General features: G+C 41.7%; 1 protein-coding gene across 1 annotated transcript; it reads right to left on the bottom strand.

Moving 5' to 3' along the window:
- Positions 1-1620: 1620 nt before the first annotated feature.
- Positions 1621-18385, bottom strand: SLC25A4 (solute carrier family 25 member 4). Its single transcript, XM_082243454.1, has 4 exons — positions 18169-18385; positions 7856-8342; positions 7620-7760; positions 1621-1811 (listed from the first exon to the last, which is right to left on the bottom strand). Exons 1-4 carry the CDS (start codon positions 18277-18279, stop codon positions 1654-1656), a joined length of 897 nt encoding a protein of 298 aa, XP_082099580.1. The 5' UTR covers positions 18280-18385; the 3' UTR covers positions 1621-1653.
- Between the last annotated feature and the right edge of the window lie 613 nt (positions 18386-18998).

Raw genomic sequence — 18998 nt, 5'->3', positions numbered from 1 at the left:
CCTAAGGGCTTGTGTGGCTGCCATCAGTTTAAGGCACTTCTGAGAGCATTTTCAAATTTATTGTCGTGTGTTTAACCTGCATTGGAGATAACAGCTATGCCTTATGTAGAGACTTCCTATAATACTGGCAAGTGGGAATGTCATCGCTTTAGGAAGCCCTGACGTTGTTGTCATAGACTTATTTTCTACAAGTGGTTGCCTTCTGTACTTATATTGGAAATCCCTCCACCTGTACTTGTGATATTCTATATTGGGGCTGGTTATTGTTATCCTCTGAGATTTTTCTTTATCGATACTTACCTGCAAGAATCACTCATATACCTTATTTATGGATTGTCTGTTGCAATATATTTGGACAGGTGCAAGGCTTTTGAAGATCTACCTTTATTTACCTTGGTGCCTTTGTTGATTGCCCCAATGGGATTTGGGTTATCATTACTAATCATCTGAGCTTATGCTGGCTGTTGCGGGATGCCGCCCCTGGTTTCTGTCCTAGGATGACGTCACTCCCTCATGAACATGTAAAAAACGTCCTGAGGAAGCATCTATGCGAAACAGGTCGAACTTTTTATTGGACTGCTATACTATAAAGGTATGTGTTGAAATATCCACATTACATATTGTCATTATGAAAGATGTGACTTCATACTAGGTATATGTTATCCCATGGTATTTTTATTTTGTATATTTTTTAGCATTTAATAAGATTTTTGCAATTTTAATTGTTGTAGTTTCCCTGGTACCAGTAAAGTCAGCTTTTTTCTTTTTACTTTTCTGATGCAAATATTCTAGGCTGTGGTACAATATTGGCTGCCTTTTTTCTAGAATGTAGAACCTTTTTGAAACAAGCCAAAGCCCTTTGACATCATCCCTAAATTAGGTCATCCTTAAACATCACATTTAACTCATGGAGAGGATTTGGTGGACTGAGAAGCAGCCTATAGATGATATCTTTCAGTCTTGCACCAGCAATTCACTTACTGCTGCTACACACACAGTAACTTATACAGGGCAGAGATCAACTCCTGGTTTATAATAAACCCCTGACACTAACTCATGTCTGTGCATTACCCAAATTCCGTAGAAAAATAAGTATACATAGTCTCAAACAAGTCTGAGAGCTAGTTTGGTCTTGAAAATGTGAAATAAAAACATGCAAAGCTTTGTTTTTTGTGTAGTGTTTATTGATGTCCAACCTTATATAAACAGGGAGGGATTATTACTATTGTACTAGGAGTTAACTGTTATAATGGACCTTGGTAGACCTATACATATTTTATTTATTGTATTTATAAGGTACATAGCTACACTTCTTTACACATGTCGCACAGGTTTCAATGGAAGCACTTACCAACCTGCTGAATGCAACGACATACAAGACAAGTGACATACCCCTAATCACATATCACTTATTATATGATGTCTATTTATCATCTAACATCATTTCTGAGTTAAATGTAACTCACTGTACTATGTCATGGTGGAACATACATCAGTAAGTGTTACCATGCAGTAAATTTACTTGCTTGTTGCATATCTCCCCTTCTGTCTTTTTCAATTTCCCTAGGAAACAGCTTTTTGTCCCTGAAACCTTATGCTTCACTGAGTCTTTACAACGTATTTAGAAATGGTTAAATAAACAGGTTTATTCATTTATGCATATTTCTTGATTTCATCATACAGTACGAGTACAAATGCACCGCCCATGCCTCTCAATACATTGGACCAGGCACCCTTAAAGAAGGCTTTAGATCCTTCATCTTTAGCAATCTTCTTCCAGCAGTCAATTGTTCCCTTGTACATGATATCAGCTGTAAAGACAAACACATCAAAGCATATTATGAAGAGGGTGACACAGGCAATTAAGGAATAAAGTATAGTTATTATATAACACACATGCACAGAAAATCAGGAACCAGTTATGTAGCAGAGTCTCCACCAACACCTGAACCATAGTCAAATAGATGTCCCTACAAAGGGTCATAAAGACTGGTACACACTATTCAGCCACTGAACTAAAAAAAAAAAAAACTGAAGAGCTCGGGAGGAGACGCTGTACTAACTATCCAATGTTAGTACAGCCCTCTCCCGTGTTAAGCTATTGTGTCCCGACAGAGGGACGCCCCCCCCGCCTCTGATTGGATGCCGATCGGCAGATCTTTTTCGGTCATGCTTCATTGGCAAAAGCCGGACCGGCTGCCGTACACACAGACGCACGGGCCGAATGTCTGCCGTTTTCTATTGAACCGGCCGATACTGCCTGATATTTGGCCCATATTTATGGCACTTTAGACCCTACCTATTGTTGACAGTATTTTTCAATTTCAAAGAAATCAGAAAAATCTGAAAAAAAAAATTCACTAATGGAAGGAGAGCAAGATCAAAGGAGAAAAGAGTACAAATATTAATTTAATAAATATTAATAATTAATTTAATAATAATAAAAAAAACGTGCTTAAGCCCCCATTCACACTGGGGCGACGCTACTTCGCACCGCGACCTCGGAGGTCGCGGTGCGAGCAGCGCGCCGCGACCTAGGAGCGGCCGCCACGGACTTCGTAACATTGAAGTCTATGGCGGTCGCCTCCTGGTCGCCCCAAAGAAGCTCCGGACCCTTTTTCTGAGTCGGAGCGACTTGTGTCGCTCCTATCAGAACGGGTCCGCAGCTTCCCTATGGGAGGCGACCTGCGGCGACCTGTGAGGCGACCAGGTCGTCTCACAGGTCGCCCCAGTGTGAACGGGGGCTAAGTGGTAAAAAAAAACAAAAAAAAAACCTCTCCTTTATCTGCATTAGCAAACCTATCTTATTTGCTCATGCAGATACTGCTAGCGGTATTCTCCTGACAGTACTAAACCAAATCACAGTAGTTGTACCTGATTTTTCTGTTTCCTGCGCCTGTCACAGCACTCCAAAAATTTCCAATCTGTGGGCGTGTCTCCATACCAGAGCTCAGGAGTCATGTCATCACAGGACTCCTCTCCCATCTGTACACTCCCCCCAGCAATCACACTAGCGCTGCTTAACAGCGAGCGCAGAGATTGAATAGCACTCGCATGGCAGTCCTCACTGTGCGCGCACATCACACACAAAGCACCGCCTGACTGGTGGCGCTTAGGTTAGGATCAGGGGACTGTGATGAAAATGAAGGACCATGTCACAAGTAACTTGTCAGTGTCAACTCAAGCATGTTTCTTTGGTTCGGACGGTGATGGAGGAACATCGTAGGAGAAGGTGGGTTGACTGCTAGTGAGTTGTCACCAGTGACAGAACCACTATTAAGATGTGGGTCTAAAGGTTAGGTGGATTGTTGGGTTTAATTTTAACGTAAAGGCTAATATAAGAATTAAGTTAATGGTTAGGGGGAGGTTGATTGTTAAAGCAGAACTTCACTCTCTCAATGGGCATTGACTATTTTTAATCCATATGCTAGCATTAGTAAATAGATAGGAATGTATATATTTTTTTACATGTTTTAAACTTTTTTTTACATTTCTTCAGTTACTGTACTTCCTAGTTTTTGGCTTAGGCAAATGATGTCATGCATCCTAGGAGTCTTCAGCTGGGGAGGAGGGGTTTTCTCAGCTAAGCACACCCTCCTGCCTGAAATAAGGGCAGATGGATTCCAGGAAGTAAATGCTACATGATGAATCATCTGCCCTTACTCAAGATGGCTATGGCTAGAAATGCTAGGGCGTGTTTTTCAAAGTGATTTCTCAATAAAAAAAATAAAAATAAATCATGGAGACATGGGTGAATGGCTAAGTTTGCTTTGGATTTTAAAAATGAATTAAATAGTGTTTTTGATTTGTGATGCTCACATGCAGTGTAGTTCCACTTCAAGTGTCAAGGTCAGTGGCAAAGTGTTAAAATTCAGTGTTAGGGGCAGATATGTGTTAATGGTTGATTTAGGAGAATATGGGGGTGGGGTTGAATATAGAGGTGAGGATGGCCTGTACAGTTTTTATTGCTGCATCTGGATGAATACCACTGTCACCAGGACTGAAAGTGATGAAAGAGGAAAAAAATCCAATAGGGACCTGTGTTTTCGTAACTACTGTCTAAAAGGGGATTTTCCACACATGTGGAGGGATTTCCTCTCTTCCTACACATTATCCTGATGTATATACAGCACAAAACATGAAGGTAAATGTCTCCATGGGATACAAATTGCAAAAAAAAAAAAAACTGGAAACAACAAAAAAGCTGTATAAGAGCTATATTTATAGCCCATTGCAGGCAATTCCTTCTTACATTACCGGAGCTGCCACTACCCCAGGTGGGTGTCTAACATCCCCAAAAGTTAATTTTGCCACCTCAGAACGAAATGCAAAAAAGAACAGGACTACATCGCACAAAACACCCTGTTAACACAGAAATTTGAAGAAAAGGGCTATCCCCCACCTCTTATCGAACAGGCCTATTCCCACTACCTATCAGCACCACAGCCAGCTTCCAAAGATTCCTCTCATCCTATCCAACTACCTATTAGTTTCACCATGCAGTTCCATGTAAAATTTAGGAACATGGAACAGATCATAGCCAAACACTGGTCCATCCTATTAGAGGACCCACACCTCAAATCCACCATCCCCCCTAGACCCAAGGTCTCTTATAGGAAAGCGAGAAACATTAAAAATGTAGTGGCCCCAAGTAAACTAAAAACAGCTCCAACCCCCTTCACCCACACCCCGTGCCTTATCCTATTGGTTGGAATGTACCAGTGTCAGAAAGCCCTCTGCCTTACATGCAAACACATACACCACAGACAAAAAGACTTCACAGTGAAAGATAAAACATATCCCATCAAACAATTCTACAATTGCTCTATTGAATTTGTCATCTATTGCTTGACCTGCACTTACGGACAATTTTATGTAGGGCAGACCATCACAACACTGAGAAAACATTTTGGTGAACACCGCCGTTTAGCTGAAGGAGGGAAAGACAAGCATAGCTGACCCAGACACTTTGTCACAACATGACAAATCATCTATTGGTCTCCAGGTCTAGGTTATTGAATCCATTACAGATTCTTTGCCACAGGCAGAATGCTTCAAATGACTCTGCTGTAGGGAAACCTTCTGGATTTACACCCTTGACACCCTCACTCCTGGGGGTCTCAATTAAGAGATCGAAGTTAACACTCTCAGCCCACAGCCCACCACTCTCCGTACCAACCCCCAACACCCACCCCCCAAAATTACCAACATAAAACCCCCCTCCCCCTTTTCGTCTTCTTCCCCTCACCAATCCCCCCCCCCCATTTCTCAGGGCATGCCCATCCAGATTTGACATCTATTGACCTGCACTTACGGACAATTTTATGTAGGGCAGACCATCACAACACTGAGAAAACATTTTGGTGAACACCGCCGTTTAGCTGAAGGAGGGAAAGACAAGCATAGCTGACCCAGACACTTTGTCACAACATGACAAATCATCTATTGGTCTCCAGGTCTAGGTTATTGAATCCATTACAGATTCTTTGCCACAGGCAGAATGCTTCAAATGACTCTGCTGTAGGGAAACCTTCTGGATTTACACCCTTGACACCCTCACTCCTGGGGGTCTCAATTAAGAGATCGAAGTTAACACTCTCAGCCCACAGCCCACCACTCTCCGTACCAACCCCCAACACCCACCCCCCAAAATTACCAACATAAAACCCCCCTCCCCCTTTTCGTCTTCTTCCCCTCACCAATCCCCCCCCCCCCATTTCTCAGGGCATGCCCATCCAGATTTGACATAAGTTTCAATTTATTTACACCCCTTATGGGACCCCCACATAGTTCCCATCTTCATCATCTACTTACACATTATGTTATTATTTTCCCTTTTTAGATTAAAGCTCTCGTTCTAATGAGTTCCAATGTGACCTAGATTTAGGAGCCTACAAGTAAGTACCCCACTCATAGTATTAGATGATTCATAGCTATTCTATATCTGTTTTACCATCAGATAGCATTTTCAACCTAATTATCTACAGTATCAGATCATTTAGAGTACATCAGTGATTATCACTTCTAGGATAATCGCTTGCACGCAGTATATAAGTACCCTATGGTACAACCTATACGTAGAGACAATAACTGTACTTATCAAAATAATCTCCTTATGGGTCAAGCAGGCTCCTGTTCCATGTGATTCGTTTTTATTGTCGGTGTCATTGTCAGTTTTCACACTTGTATATCTTATATATTGCTTGATATTTTCTTATTCCATCTTTGCATAACACCTCCCCCATTGCAATTATTTTATTATTTTATACCCATTTCCATACTTAGGCATATCTTAGCCTTATCTTTATGTTCATCTAAATTGCACAATTTAATTTGTCATTTAGTATTAATTTTATTTTTATTTTCATGTTTATCCGTATATTTCCCTTTTTATTTATATATATTTATATATAATATATATTTTTATATATATATATTTTTTAGTTAGTGTATAAAACAAATTAAACATTCATATTTAGGTAAGCCTTAGATATAAAAAAAAAAAAACCCTTTCCTCTTCATCATTTTTTTATATACCTCCAATAAATTACTAATCTGCTGCACTTAGAAGGTGCTGTGTTCTCTCTCTGCGTGTTCTTCCATAGTCACTTCTACCTCCAAACACTAGCGGCCACTACAGTGGGCAGCATCTACCCTGACTTTTCCGTGCCGCATTCTCCTATACAGTTGTCCCTCTTTACCCACAGCCTGTTAAGGTGACTATTGTAAACTCTCTTTGCACCAATTATTTTTTTTGTTTATATACATACGCTGAGATGTTCATTTTGGCAGAGATAATTTCACCCCCTATTGCAATGTAAGTTAGCCCCTTGCACATGGGCACCATATTTTACTGACCTTTACTAAGGAACTTGTGATGCCCGTGTGCAATGGGCCAAAAACTGTGTGTAAAGACCTGAATATGTTGAGTATAGATGAGTAAAGGTATGCAAGTGTGTAGGCGAGTAAAATTATTTTTCACTGTCAGTATTGTAATATACTCACTTATACCCTAGTAAACATTAAGCTAGTAAATTACTGCACTTAAACGTAAAATTTTCTATTTTTGGTTTACTGCTCTGTACTCTGTAATACTGCTCTGTAATAGTGCTATATTACTGATCCTTACTTCCCCATGTGCAATGTCCCATAGACAACAATGTATCTAATTTCAGATCAGTAAAAAAATCAGCATTTTTTACTCCCGTGTGCAACAGGCCTATTTTTTAGCAGATTTGCAAACCCATGGTGTGTATGTGAGCTGCTCAGGCTGCAAGGAAGTGTAGTCCTGTGCCTGCTGCTGTGAGTGGTGGCTGGGAAGTAGCCTGCCCACACTTCAGATAATGGTAGATAAGAGCTCAAGATCCTGAGAGCTGCACATCAGAACAAGACCCGCTGCGTGTGAACAAGTGGCAGTCTCAGCCTGGACCCCCACCAGGCCACGCCCCCAACACATTTTTTCCATCCACCGGAGCTTACTCATGAGGATGGTCTGTTTCTGGCTAATGTCCTATTGTTTTTGCAAACATAGAGGCAATTTTACATATCCATTGACAACTATGTGTTTCTGAGCTGTCATTAGTATGTCAGAAATACCCAGTTGTGGCTATGAGACTTACCTCCTTTCCTGCCAGACTGCATCATCATACGACGTCTGACAGTGTCAAAGGGATAGGAAACCAGACCAGCTACAGCAGTGACACTCTGAGCAATCATCCAGCTCACGAAAATGTGCACATTCTTGGGATCTGGCATCATACCTTTTGATAAGAAACAGAAACTATAACTTAGTATAATCATACCACAGTACAATGCCATCAAAAAGCTAAAACAAGAACCAATTGTTTTCTCTTACCCTTAGCAGTATCATAGACACCAAAGTAAGCTGCTCTGTAAATGATAATACCCTGGACAGACACGTTGAATCCTTGGTAGAGACCTTTAAAACCATCCGACCTAAAGATCTTGGTTAAGCAGTCTCCAAGGCCAGCAAATTCTCTCTGGCTTGGACCTTTGCCTACATCAGCAGCCAGACGGGTTCTAGCGAAATCCAGTGGGTAGACAAAGCATAGGGAGGTAGCGCCGGCTGCTCCACCAGATGCCAGATTACCAACGAAGAACCTCCAGAACTGAGTGTGCTTGTCTACACCCCCCAAAAAGATCTGCTTGTACTTGTCCTTGAAGGCAAAGTTGAGAGCTTGTGTTGGGAAATAACGGATGACATTAGCAAGGTTGCCTCTCCAGAAGGAAATGAAACCTTGTTCTTTGGGGATACGGACCACGCAGTCAATGATACCCTTGTATTGTGCATCAACTGCAATCTGCTTGCTGGCATGCTGAACCTAAGACAAAAAAGATGAAAGAAATTAGTCAAGTATTCTATATCCTGAGTCATATTGTATGAGCACAGTCCAACCTTTGTTTATTCAGGATATGTCTATGTTCATTTGTTCAATACTAGTTTAAACTGCCATTCCTTGCACTCTATATGTTTGGAGGTCACCTTTTCCTTCGATCACTTTACTTTCCTCTCTAATAGGAAACTGTACTTGGGACATATGGGGCTACCATTGCTGACCTCCTTCTGAGCATGCTCTTTTCTATCAGCATGTAGCTAGTTTTGATGGACCCCCGTACTTAAGAGGAGTATGTACGCTATATAAGCTTCCCTTGCCCAGTACCAGTACAATCCAAGATCCCTTAGCCCACCCAGTCACTTGTCAAGACAGTGTAGGGTGGTAAAAAACACAAGACCACAGGTATTCAAACACAGGTACAAAGAGATATCCACTCAGGGGACAATCCCCCTTCTTTGCATAATGACACAGGGCGGGGTAATCTACATTCAGTAACAAGAGACACACAGATGCCTTTAGGAAGGGCTGCAGGAGAAATTCCCCTTCTCCTCTTGTAGATAATCCACATACACATATACTTTCCATAATACCTGAAATAAATAATAATAAATTGCTCCCAAGGCAGACAGAAACAATAGAACAATGGGTTACAGCCACTTAACAAACACATAACAACCCCCATTCCACCACAAACTATCTAGCAATGGTCTGAGACTCTCCTACAATTTTCTAGCAGTCTGAAAGTTGGAATTATTTATCTTTATATATTTCTTGAGTGATATTGTTCAGAAATATTACTATCCCAAGGGAAAGAACCCTTCATTCTTTCAACACAAACCACACATATAGAACCCAGGATACCAGGGCTAAAACAGAATGCTGAGTCCAGTGTGGTTGTACGGTGAGTCTAGTTAGTGTAGACCCAACTGGGGTTTTTGGTCAACCTATACCCCTAATAGACACAGGGTAACTTACACATAGGAGGGGCCGGGGGAGCTATACAAGGAGTTTCCCGACCTCTCTAAGGTAAGCTGGGTTCGCCCAAAGTGACTATTTCCACCACACTAGTGAAGCTAGAACTTCTGATTTGCAATACTTGTCGCAGGTCAGTGAAGTAGAAAATATTAAAGTCACCAAATCCGCATACGAGCCAGAAAACCAGCATTTTCAAGAGGAATGGTGAACATATTTGTCTTAGTAAAGATTTGCTTCTCAGATAATATATAGACTGCTATTGCTGACCTGTCCTAAAAATGACAATTGCCTGGATGTTGCAAATACTTTGACTTCAGTCTCATCTCTGGATAACTACATTTACATGTAAGCATCACAATTTAAAGCACTTTTGAGCGTCTTTTGGAGCAGAACCGCACGTTTCTGCTGCTTTTATTTGGCGTTTTTTCAGGCGTTTTTCAACTAAAAGTGCTGGAGAGTTGCTGTTTGAACTGAAAATGCGCAACAAAATGCAAGAAAAAAGGCAAGAAAAAAGCTCATGAAATGCTTTTCAGACGTTTTCATTGAAGTCTATGGGGACAAAAATGCTCAATCCTGCCTGAAAAGTAGCTCCTGTCCTTTTTTGAGCGACAAACGAAAGGCTGCTCAGATGTGAACAAGGGCTGTTGAAAACAATAGGCTTTTTCTTGTTGAGCATTTTTAGCTTCAAGCTACAAGCCAAAAAATACTCAATTGTGAACGGGGCCTAACTTGGGACAACTATACAGATAGATAAGGAATTCTGCATATCCTTTAACTTTCCTTTTGTGCATCCTTGTTTTAGGCCAGTGAGTCTGAATTGTTGAAACCAGAAGGCAACTATCATTTTAGGAGGAGGCCAGCAATGCCAAGCAACATATCTTCATATAGCGAGTGCTTTAAACACGCGTTAATGAATAATGTCTAATGCGTTTATATGTGTCATATACGATAGATGACCCTGACACTTGACAATGCCAACATTCTGATAATGCAGGAGTGAGAATGTAGTTACCTAAGGATTGATATGTGTAGTTACTTTTGGAGGTTATATAAGAGGTTTTAAATAGATAATTCTATTGACATTCTGTGTTTGGGGTGATTCAATTGATTGTACAAATTCACAAACTAATTGTCATATCTTGAAACAAAAGCAGGAACAGAGGCAGAAATGTTTGACAACATTCTCTAGGTTTACCAGAAACATGGTGCAAGAAAATCATGACATCCAGGGGCTGACTGGCAACTTTCGGCCCAGGGGACACGTACATGATGCAGCGACTCGGCCCCCCTCCCACTCTCCCTCTTCCTGGCCTTTTTCTGACCCCTCATTCCAGGCTGAAGCTCAGTTCCAGGTACTCTCTACCCATCGGCCGAATCCCGGTTCCCAACCAAGCCAGAAGGGGCGTTTTGGGGGAACTGGGACAGCTGAGCTGGGGCTGGCCAGGGGAGAATCCAGTCGAAAACGAGTTAAGGGGGATTATGTCAGGTAGAACTCTCTGTCCAGGTATCAAAGGCTTATTAGTCCACCTACAACTGAAATATCACTTTTAGTTAGACTGGACCTTTAATACAGATAACCTTTAAAATGCTATTTTCCTGGCATCTCTGGTATCATTACTGTGAGTCACTGACCTAAAGCAAGTATGAAGATTAAAAAGTCAGAGTGGAGATTGATAGCAATTTACAAATACCTCAATGGTGATCTCAGCATAGATAAAAAGCTATTCAGTTGCAAGGATTGCATGAGGACGTGAGGACATACAATGCGATTAGAGGAGAAGCGTTTTAACCTCAGGCAACGCAGGGGGTTCTTTACTGTTAGGGCTACAAGATTGTGAAATTCTCTACCACAAGAGGTGGTTTCTGCGGGAAGTATGGCCACTTTCAAAAGACTCTTAGACGTAAATATCAAGGATCAGAACATTAAGGGGTATGAGAGATGATTAGGGTCACACACACCTACACAGGTTGAACTGGATGGACTATTATTTTTATTCAATCTCAACTACTATGTAACAATGTAACCTCCTGGTCCCCATACTTGTTCTAGGCCAGTGCCTCAGAAAGTATTGAAATTGTTGGGTTAACATCCATACAAGCAACATCCTATGTTAAAAAGAGGTCTCCATTCCCCCAATGATAATACTGCAACATTGTCATTTTTTTAACATATCACAAGGTGAGAGGCCTCAGCAGGGGCTGATTTGTGTTAGATATTTGTGAACACAGACAAGAACTGCACAAACTTTGAGCCATCTCAGTTCAGGAAGTAGATGCTGATCCTGGTTAGTGCCTGAACAAAGATGGCTTCATACATCTGCAATAAAAAGCAGAGGAAGCAGTAAATACCTTGAAGTGTGAAGCAAGAGAAAATCAATTGATTCCTCCCAACTACGCTAAACAGGAATCTCCAAGGTCATCTCAGTTGATTCTTGCCGGAGGTTCTAAACACTTCCAGCATGCATTGTGTGTGACCAGGAGCAGCTGTCAGCGTCAGTTGTCAGATTTCTACTCAGTACAGGTCAATGCCAGGTGTTGTTTGCCTAAACCAATCATTTGAGTTGTTACATGCAAAGAGAGCCTCTGGCTGATTCCGGATGCATTCAGGGTCAGCATTTCTGAATTGTTTACCACTTGCCGACCGGCCGCCATACATTTACTTTGGCAGTGTGGCTCTATTGCATGGAATGTCGTACCTGTACGTCGTTTTGTTCAACAGCCACTAGATGGCGCCATTGTGCCGTGATTGACTAGCGGGGATGTCAATCAGCAGGTCCGGCCGGCCCTGATGTCCACCGGCCGGTCACCCGCGATCATCCCAGGGAGAGGCAGAACTGCAAATCCCCGTTCTGCAAGGGGACAAGATAGAGATCTTGTGTTCCTGCTAGGCAGGAACTTGGATCACTGTCTTCCCCCAATCAGTGCACCCCCACCCCGTAGGAGCACACTTAACCCTTTGATCGACCCTGATGTTAACCCCCACCCTGCCAGTGTCATTAGTACAGTTACAGTGCATATTTTTTAGAACTGATCAATGTATTAGTGTCACTGGTCCCCAAAAAGTGTCAGATGTCCAATTTGTCCACCACAATGTTGCAGTCCTGCTAGAAATCGCTGAACGCCGACATTACTTGTAAAAAAAAATAAAAATTCCATAAAAATATTGCATCGTTTGTAGATGCTATAACGTTTGCACAAACCAATCAATATACACTTAATTGGATTTTTTGTACCAAAAATATGTAGCAGAATACATATTGGCATAAATTGAAAAAATTTGATTTTTTACATTTTCCTTTGGCTGTGATTTATAGCAGAAAGTAAAAAATATTGTTGTTTTTTTTTTTTCCGAATGGTCGCTCTTTTTTTTTTATAGCGCAAAAAATAAAAACCGCAGAGGTGATCAAATACCACAAAAAGAAAACTCTATTTGTGGAAAAAAAGGACATCAATTTTATTTGAGTACAGTGTCACACGGCCGTGCAAATGTCAGTTAAAGTAACGCAGTGCCGTATTGTAAAAAATGGTCTGGTCATGAAGGGGGTAAAACCTTCTGGTCCAGAAGTGGTTAAATGTGTGAGATAAAGCTCCAGGACCACTAGATTTCCAATTGGGAGTCTGAAGTTACCCTGCAGGTAGCTTCTTATATGGGTGATAACTTGAAGTATTTGCATAACACAGCAAACATAGATGGATTATACGTTATCAAATATTAAAAATGATAGGAAAGTAACAAAATAACAAATATTTAGGTCCCTGGTGCCCAACCTGTGGCCCTTTGATATAAGATGTGTGGCCCTTGGACTTCAGCATTGTTTAGTAGTGTAATATCATTGATTTCTATTAGCCTCATGTAACATCTTCCCACATTTGTATTGCCTTCTCCAGCATATTCCCAGCCAACAATGCCCACGCTCTCTGACCCTCATTTCCTCTATGAGGTCTGCAGTCTCTGACTTTCCTCTCAGGCATATTGAACATTATGTGCGGCCCTTTGCTGATGTCAGGGCTTGCATTTGAGGCCCCCTTTAGGTCGTAAGTTGAAAACCACTGAATCAGGTAACTACTTTTTCACTTATATTGAATATCCCGGATTGTGGAATTAAAGGGCCTATGTGTTTCCCAGAAGAATGTTACTCAACCTTAGGAAAGAAAAAGAAGAACTGAAGTGGAACCTCACTCTCTCACTCAACATTGATTATTTTTAATCCTCATGCTTCGAGCATTAGTAAATTGATAGGAAAGTTGATAATTTTTACTTGTTTTAAACTTTTTTTTTTTTTTTTTACATTTTTTTCAGTTACTTCCTAGTTTCTGGCCTAGGCAAATGTCATCATACATCCCAGGAGTCTTCAGAAGGGGAGGAGGGGTTTTCTCAGCTAAGCACACTCTCCTGCATGCATGCTTGAGCTAAGGGGAGATGGATTCCAGGAAATAAATACTACATTAATTATTTGCCATTACTCAAGAAGGGCACAGCGAGAAATACTGGGGGGGGGGGGGGGGGGCTTTCAAAGTGGTTTCTCAATAAAATAAAGCATGCAGACATGGATGGATGGGGGAGTTTGCTTTGAATATTAAAGCGGTTGTAAACCCGAAAAAAAAAAAAAACCTGCAAGACAAAGGCATAATGAGCTAGTATGCATCGCATACTAGCTCATTATGTATTATTTACCTTAGAACGAAGCCCCGACACGGACCCCCGGACATCGCTGCGGGCACTGCCATGATCCCTCGGCGTCTCTTCCAGGTTCGGCGGCTCCGGCGCTGTGATTGGCTGGAGCCGCGATGATGTCACTCCCGCGCATGCGCGCTGGGGTGATTTTCCGGCAAGGAAAGCTGAAGGTCCGCCGGACCTTCAGAGCGCATGCGCCGCTCGCGTGAGCGGCTGCATGCACTGCATATCTCCTAAACCGTGCCGGTTTAGGAGATATTAATTGTACGTACAGGTAAGCCTTACTATAGGCTTGCCTGTAGTTAAAAGTGTCAAAAAGCGGGATACTACCGCTTTAAAAATCAATTAAAGAGGAGCTCCAGGCTCCTTCCGAAAAAAAATAAACGTCAGCAGCTACAAATACAGTAGCTGCTAACTTTTAATATTGGGACACTTACCTGTCCAGAAATCCAGCCAATTTTTCAATCGGTTCTCGGGTGCTGCCGCCGCCATTTCTTGTAAGGGAAACCAGCAGTGAAGCCTTGCGGCTACTGCACATGCGCGAAGTGCACTGCGCTTTGAAAATAACTCGGTAGTGGGGGAAGGAGGAGGGGGGCCAAGGCGAGATCACCCAGAAGTGGGAGTGGGTACCTGTCAAAACCAGGTACCCGCTCCTCCCTCCTCCCCAAAAGTTGCCAAATATGGCACCAGAGGAAGGGAGGAGGCAGATAGGCGGTGCTTCCCCTTTTGGGTAGAGCTCCGATTTAAATTGTGTTTTGGTTTGTGGTGCTCAGATACAGTAAAGATCTATTTGAAACTGAGCAGCCATTGAATGACCCAACCATGGCACGTGGCATCAATGCAGTGTGACTGGGTATGGGAGGAAGGGTTAGTAAGTAGTTCAAATGGTTGGCAGTATGTGCGGTGCCAAAGGGGCAGGCTTTATTATCCACATGTCGCACATATACGTCATGACCATGTGCTGAGAGCGTGCTCACTGGCCACTCCCAGCACAAAGTCTGAGCTGTCTAAGACAGCTCTCAGTCCGGGCTAGAGATCAGTAGATTGCAGGACAGGCTTCCAATCATGTGATCACTGTGAGAGTGGCCACACGATTACAATCCTTCCCGCCCCCTGGGCATTTCAAATGATGGGGCAGGCAAAAATAGGCTAATACATCTGGGATGCCATCCAAATAGCAGACCTGGATGACTTTTGAATGAATTTGACTCAGTGATGGCAAGAATGAGTATTCTGATAAAGCTGAGCATTGCATTACAGTCTGATGTACATATCAAATATTGAAAAAAATATTTCCAGCACTAATGAAAACATATAAAATGTAGCAAAACATGTTTCTCAATACATTACCTGTCCCATGTCTGTTATTCCAGTTTAGTATTTATTAATCCCCTTTGTTTTATTATACAAGTGAAAGTGTTTATACACGTGTCAAAAAATAAATAAACAAATATATATAAATAAAATATAGGCTTGCTAAACTAAGGCTCCATTCACACTTATGCAACTTGTGTTGCAACTTTGAACATCAAAGTCGCACGGCAAATAGCAGTTCATTCTTTTCAGTGGCACCCGTTCAAATCGATGTAATTTAAAGTCGGATCAAAGTCACACCAAAAGTCGCATCAACGTCGCACCAGAAATCCTGTGATTTTGGAGACACGCCAATGTAAATGGAGCCTAATGGTGACCATACATACATGTAATGATTTGAACACAGAATTGGCCAATACGATTGAATTTAGTAAATATTGAAAATCATTCATCGATTTTTAAGCAAAACCGATTGATTCCATCTCAATTATTCTGATCAGTCTGGGCAGAAAATCTGATTACAGGAAAGTGGATAGATTTACATTTTTGTCACCATACATGTTACATTCTGTCCATAAAATCTTTGTAGTTTTAATTTACTTCATTACATTGTATTTCAATTTTATTCACTTTTTAATTTAATTCACAATTTAATTCACTTTTTGATTTATCATAACTATCTGATATGAGCACCTACCTAATCTAACTTATCAATTTGGATACAATTAGACGTGCCTTTGCAATACATGTTGATAGATCTAATGATGGCCATACACACTTTGATAAATGGTTGATTTTTTTTTCTGATCGATCAATCCTGATAAGAATAATTGATCTCTAGTGGACAACCCATTCATTGGCATGCCACACACAAGGAATAGGATTTTAATCAATTGTTGGATTTCTATGGAAGTGATTGCAAGTTATCGATAACATCTTTATTTTCACCAGGCAATCTCATCATCTGATCAATTGAAATACAATCCAATTTATGACCAAAGCATTTCAGCACTGTCAATCAATGCAAAGGTGATCGATAATTTTCCACCTTGGCTGACTGACTTATTTTGATAAAATCGGATCTTAATAAAAGGAAAATGAAGGTATGTTTATTCAATTGTTTGCAGATTTGATCATTTTAATTGAATCGCACATTGATCATATAATAGAATCAAAGAGTGGATGGCCACTTTAAATAGATTGTAAAATCGGATTGTAAGATATGTGGTGAGCTTAAGTGTGTGGCACATCAGACGATTGTTTCAATCTTCCCATCCTTTCCTCTTCCTGACATTATCCACTTGCTGACCAGCCATCGTGTATATACTGCGGCAAAGTGGGGCTACTGCATGAAATGACATGTCTGTACGTTGTTTCGTTCAGTAGCCACTAGATGACGCTATTGCGCCGCCAGAGGCGCCATCGCACCGTGATTGGCTCGCGGAGATGTCAATCCATTGGTTCGGAAGACCCGATGTCCGCCAGAAACCCGCGATCATCCATGAGAGAGGCAGAACGGCGATCTGCCTGTTTAAACAAGGCAGATCGCCGTTCTGCAAGGGGACAAGATGGGGATCTCTTGTTCCCGATAAGCAGGAACCTGGAAATCTGTCTCTCCCCAATCAGTGCAACCCCTCCCTCCCCACAGTTAGTTAGCATCCCCTAGGGAGTAGGGACACACTTAACCCTTTGATCACCCCTGATTTTAACCCCTTCCCTGCCAGTGTCATTAGTACAGTAACAGTGCATTTGTTTTTAGCACTGATCACTGTATTAGTGTCACTGGTCCCCAGAAAGTGTCAGTTAGATGTCCGCCGCAATATCTCAGCCCCCCTAAAAATTGCTGATCGCTGCCATTACTAGTAAAAAAAAAATAAATAAAAATTCAATAAAAATTTTGCATGATTTGTGGACGCTGTAACTTTTGCAAAAATATATGGCAGAATAAATATTTAACCTAAATTGATGAAAAAATTTGATTTTTTTTAATTTTTCATTGACTGTTTTATAGCAGAAATGAAAAAATATTGTTTTTTGTTTATTCTTTTTTTTCAGAATTGTCGTTCTTTTTTTGTTTATAGTGCAAAAAATAAGAAACGCAGCGGTGATCAAATACCACCAAAGGAAAGCTCTATTTGTGGGAAAAAAGGACACAAAATTTTTTTGGGGTACAGTGACCATGCAATTGTCAGTTAAAGTAACGTAGTGCCGTATCGCAAAAATTGGCCTGGTCATTAAGGGGGTAAAACCTTTGCGGGGCAGAAGTGGTAAATTGATCAACAATACGATGGTATTGGTATGTAAAATAAGTCGGTGTAAGGCTACAGAAGTGTGGTTTGTATATACAGGACACCGGATACACATAAAAAGTCTGCCATTGGTTGGCTGTCATGACTGATCTCCTTCTATATATCAGAGTGTCTGGGAGTGGAACTTGGCATGTGTTCCAGTGTTGCCATGTGACAGGTCAGGGCTAAAAACAGTCAATGGGCAGAGCAGAGGACACTTTCCATATTTAGTCACCCACAGCTGCCTCTTCCATGTCACCAGGAGCCTACCCCACACTCCATCCTGTCACTGCCCATCTTGGCTCAAGTGTTCTACTATTTCAACTTGGCTAAATCTGAAACTATAAAATGTGACCTTCTATACTGCATGTCCTATATCTATCAATGCATCCATACAATCACATCAATACCAATGGGTACCCAACCTGCACCATACAGTGATGAAGCCCATGCAGATCCATGCATCATACAAAACCCAGGCATGAATGATCCTTGTCAGTGCAATCCCCCCTGCTGTCATCAAACACTCAGTCCATAGAGAATCAAAGGATGATCTTACCTGCAGCAGCAGTTTGACTCTTTCAATGGGGGCAACAGCAGTCTTAGAAATAGCTGCAGCAACCCCACCAGCTAAAAAGTCCTTGAGGAAGCTGATCACTTGGTCACCCATGGTGGAAGTGGCTGAGATGAGGCCCCTGAACCCTTACTAATCAAGTGTGTCCTTTTCCCACACAGCTCCCTGCCTGCTGTGCCAGCCAAAATAGGACGACTGGCAGGCTGAGCCCTCTTTATAAAGACACCTGATCCCCCCCAGGGGTGGGCCCCCCACCACCTATTTCTATTGGCTGCTGGGCCCACATCAGAGGGCATAGGGGGCAAGGCAGCCATATTGCCTCATGGAGACCCCCATGTCTCTGATGCTGAGAGGGACATTTAAAGGGCATTATAAAGTTATCTGGTCCTGAGTGAAGAACATTGTGTGACAGCATGTCCCTAAAATATTAATAGCCAGGGAAGAATGCAGAGACAGAGAGCAGACTGAATACCTTCCATATATCAGGATCACAGCTAGCTCTATGTGGATGGACTTCGATTTGTACAATGATTTTTATTTCTATGTTTTATGGATGTTATGTGAACCCTGCACTGCGATCCTGGACAGAGTAATACCATCACCTGTTGCTGCCCTCCTCCTGTCATTCAATGACAGCTGTCAGACTGACTGCACAGAGTTCTAGTCTGGTGTGCAGCAAGCCATGGTGTCACGATCGGTGTGTGTAGGGAGTGTACAGCCCGATCTTTATTAAAAGGATGAACAATGAGGACTGTCTGTGATCAGAGATGTCACCTTCATCCACTTCCGACTGAGCCGACTACTAGAAGACCCGT

Source organism: Pelophylax lessonae, assembly GCF_965119305.1.
Source record: "Pelophylax lessonae genome assembly, chromosome: 1".
Classification (NCBI taxonomy): Eukaryota; Metazoa; Chordata; class Amphibia; order Anura; family Ranidae; genus Pelophylax; species Pelophylax lessonae.
Note: the sequence above shows the minus strand (reverse complement) of the source record. Positions and strands in the feature narration are given on the sequence as shown.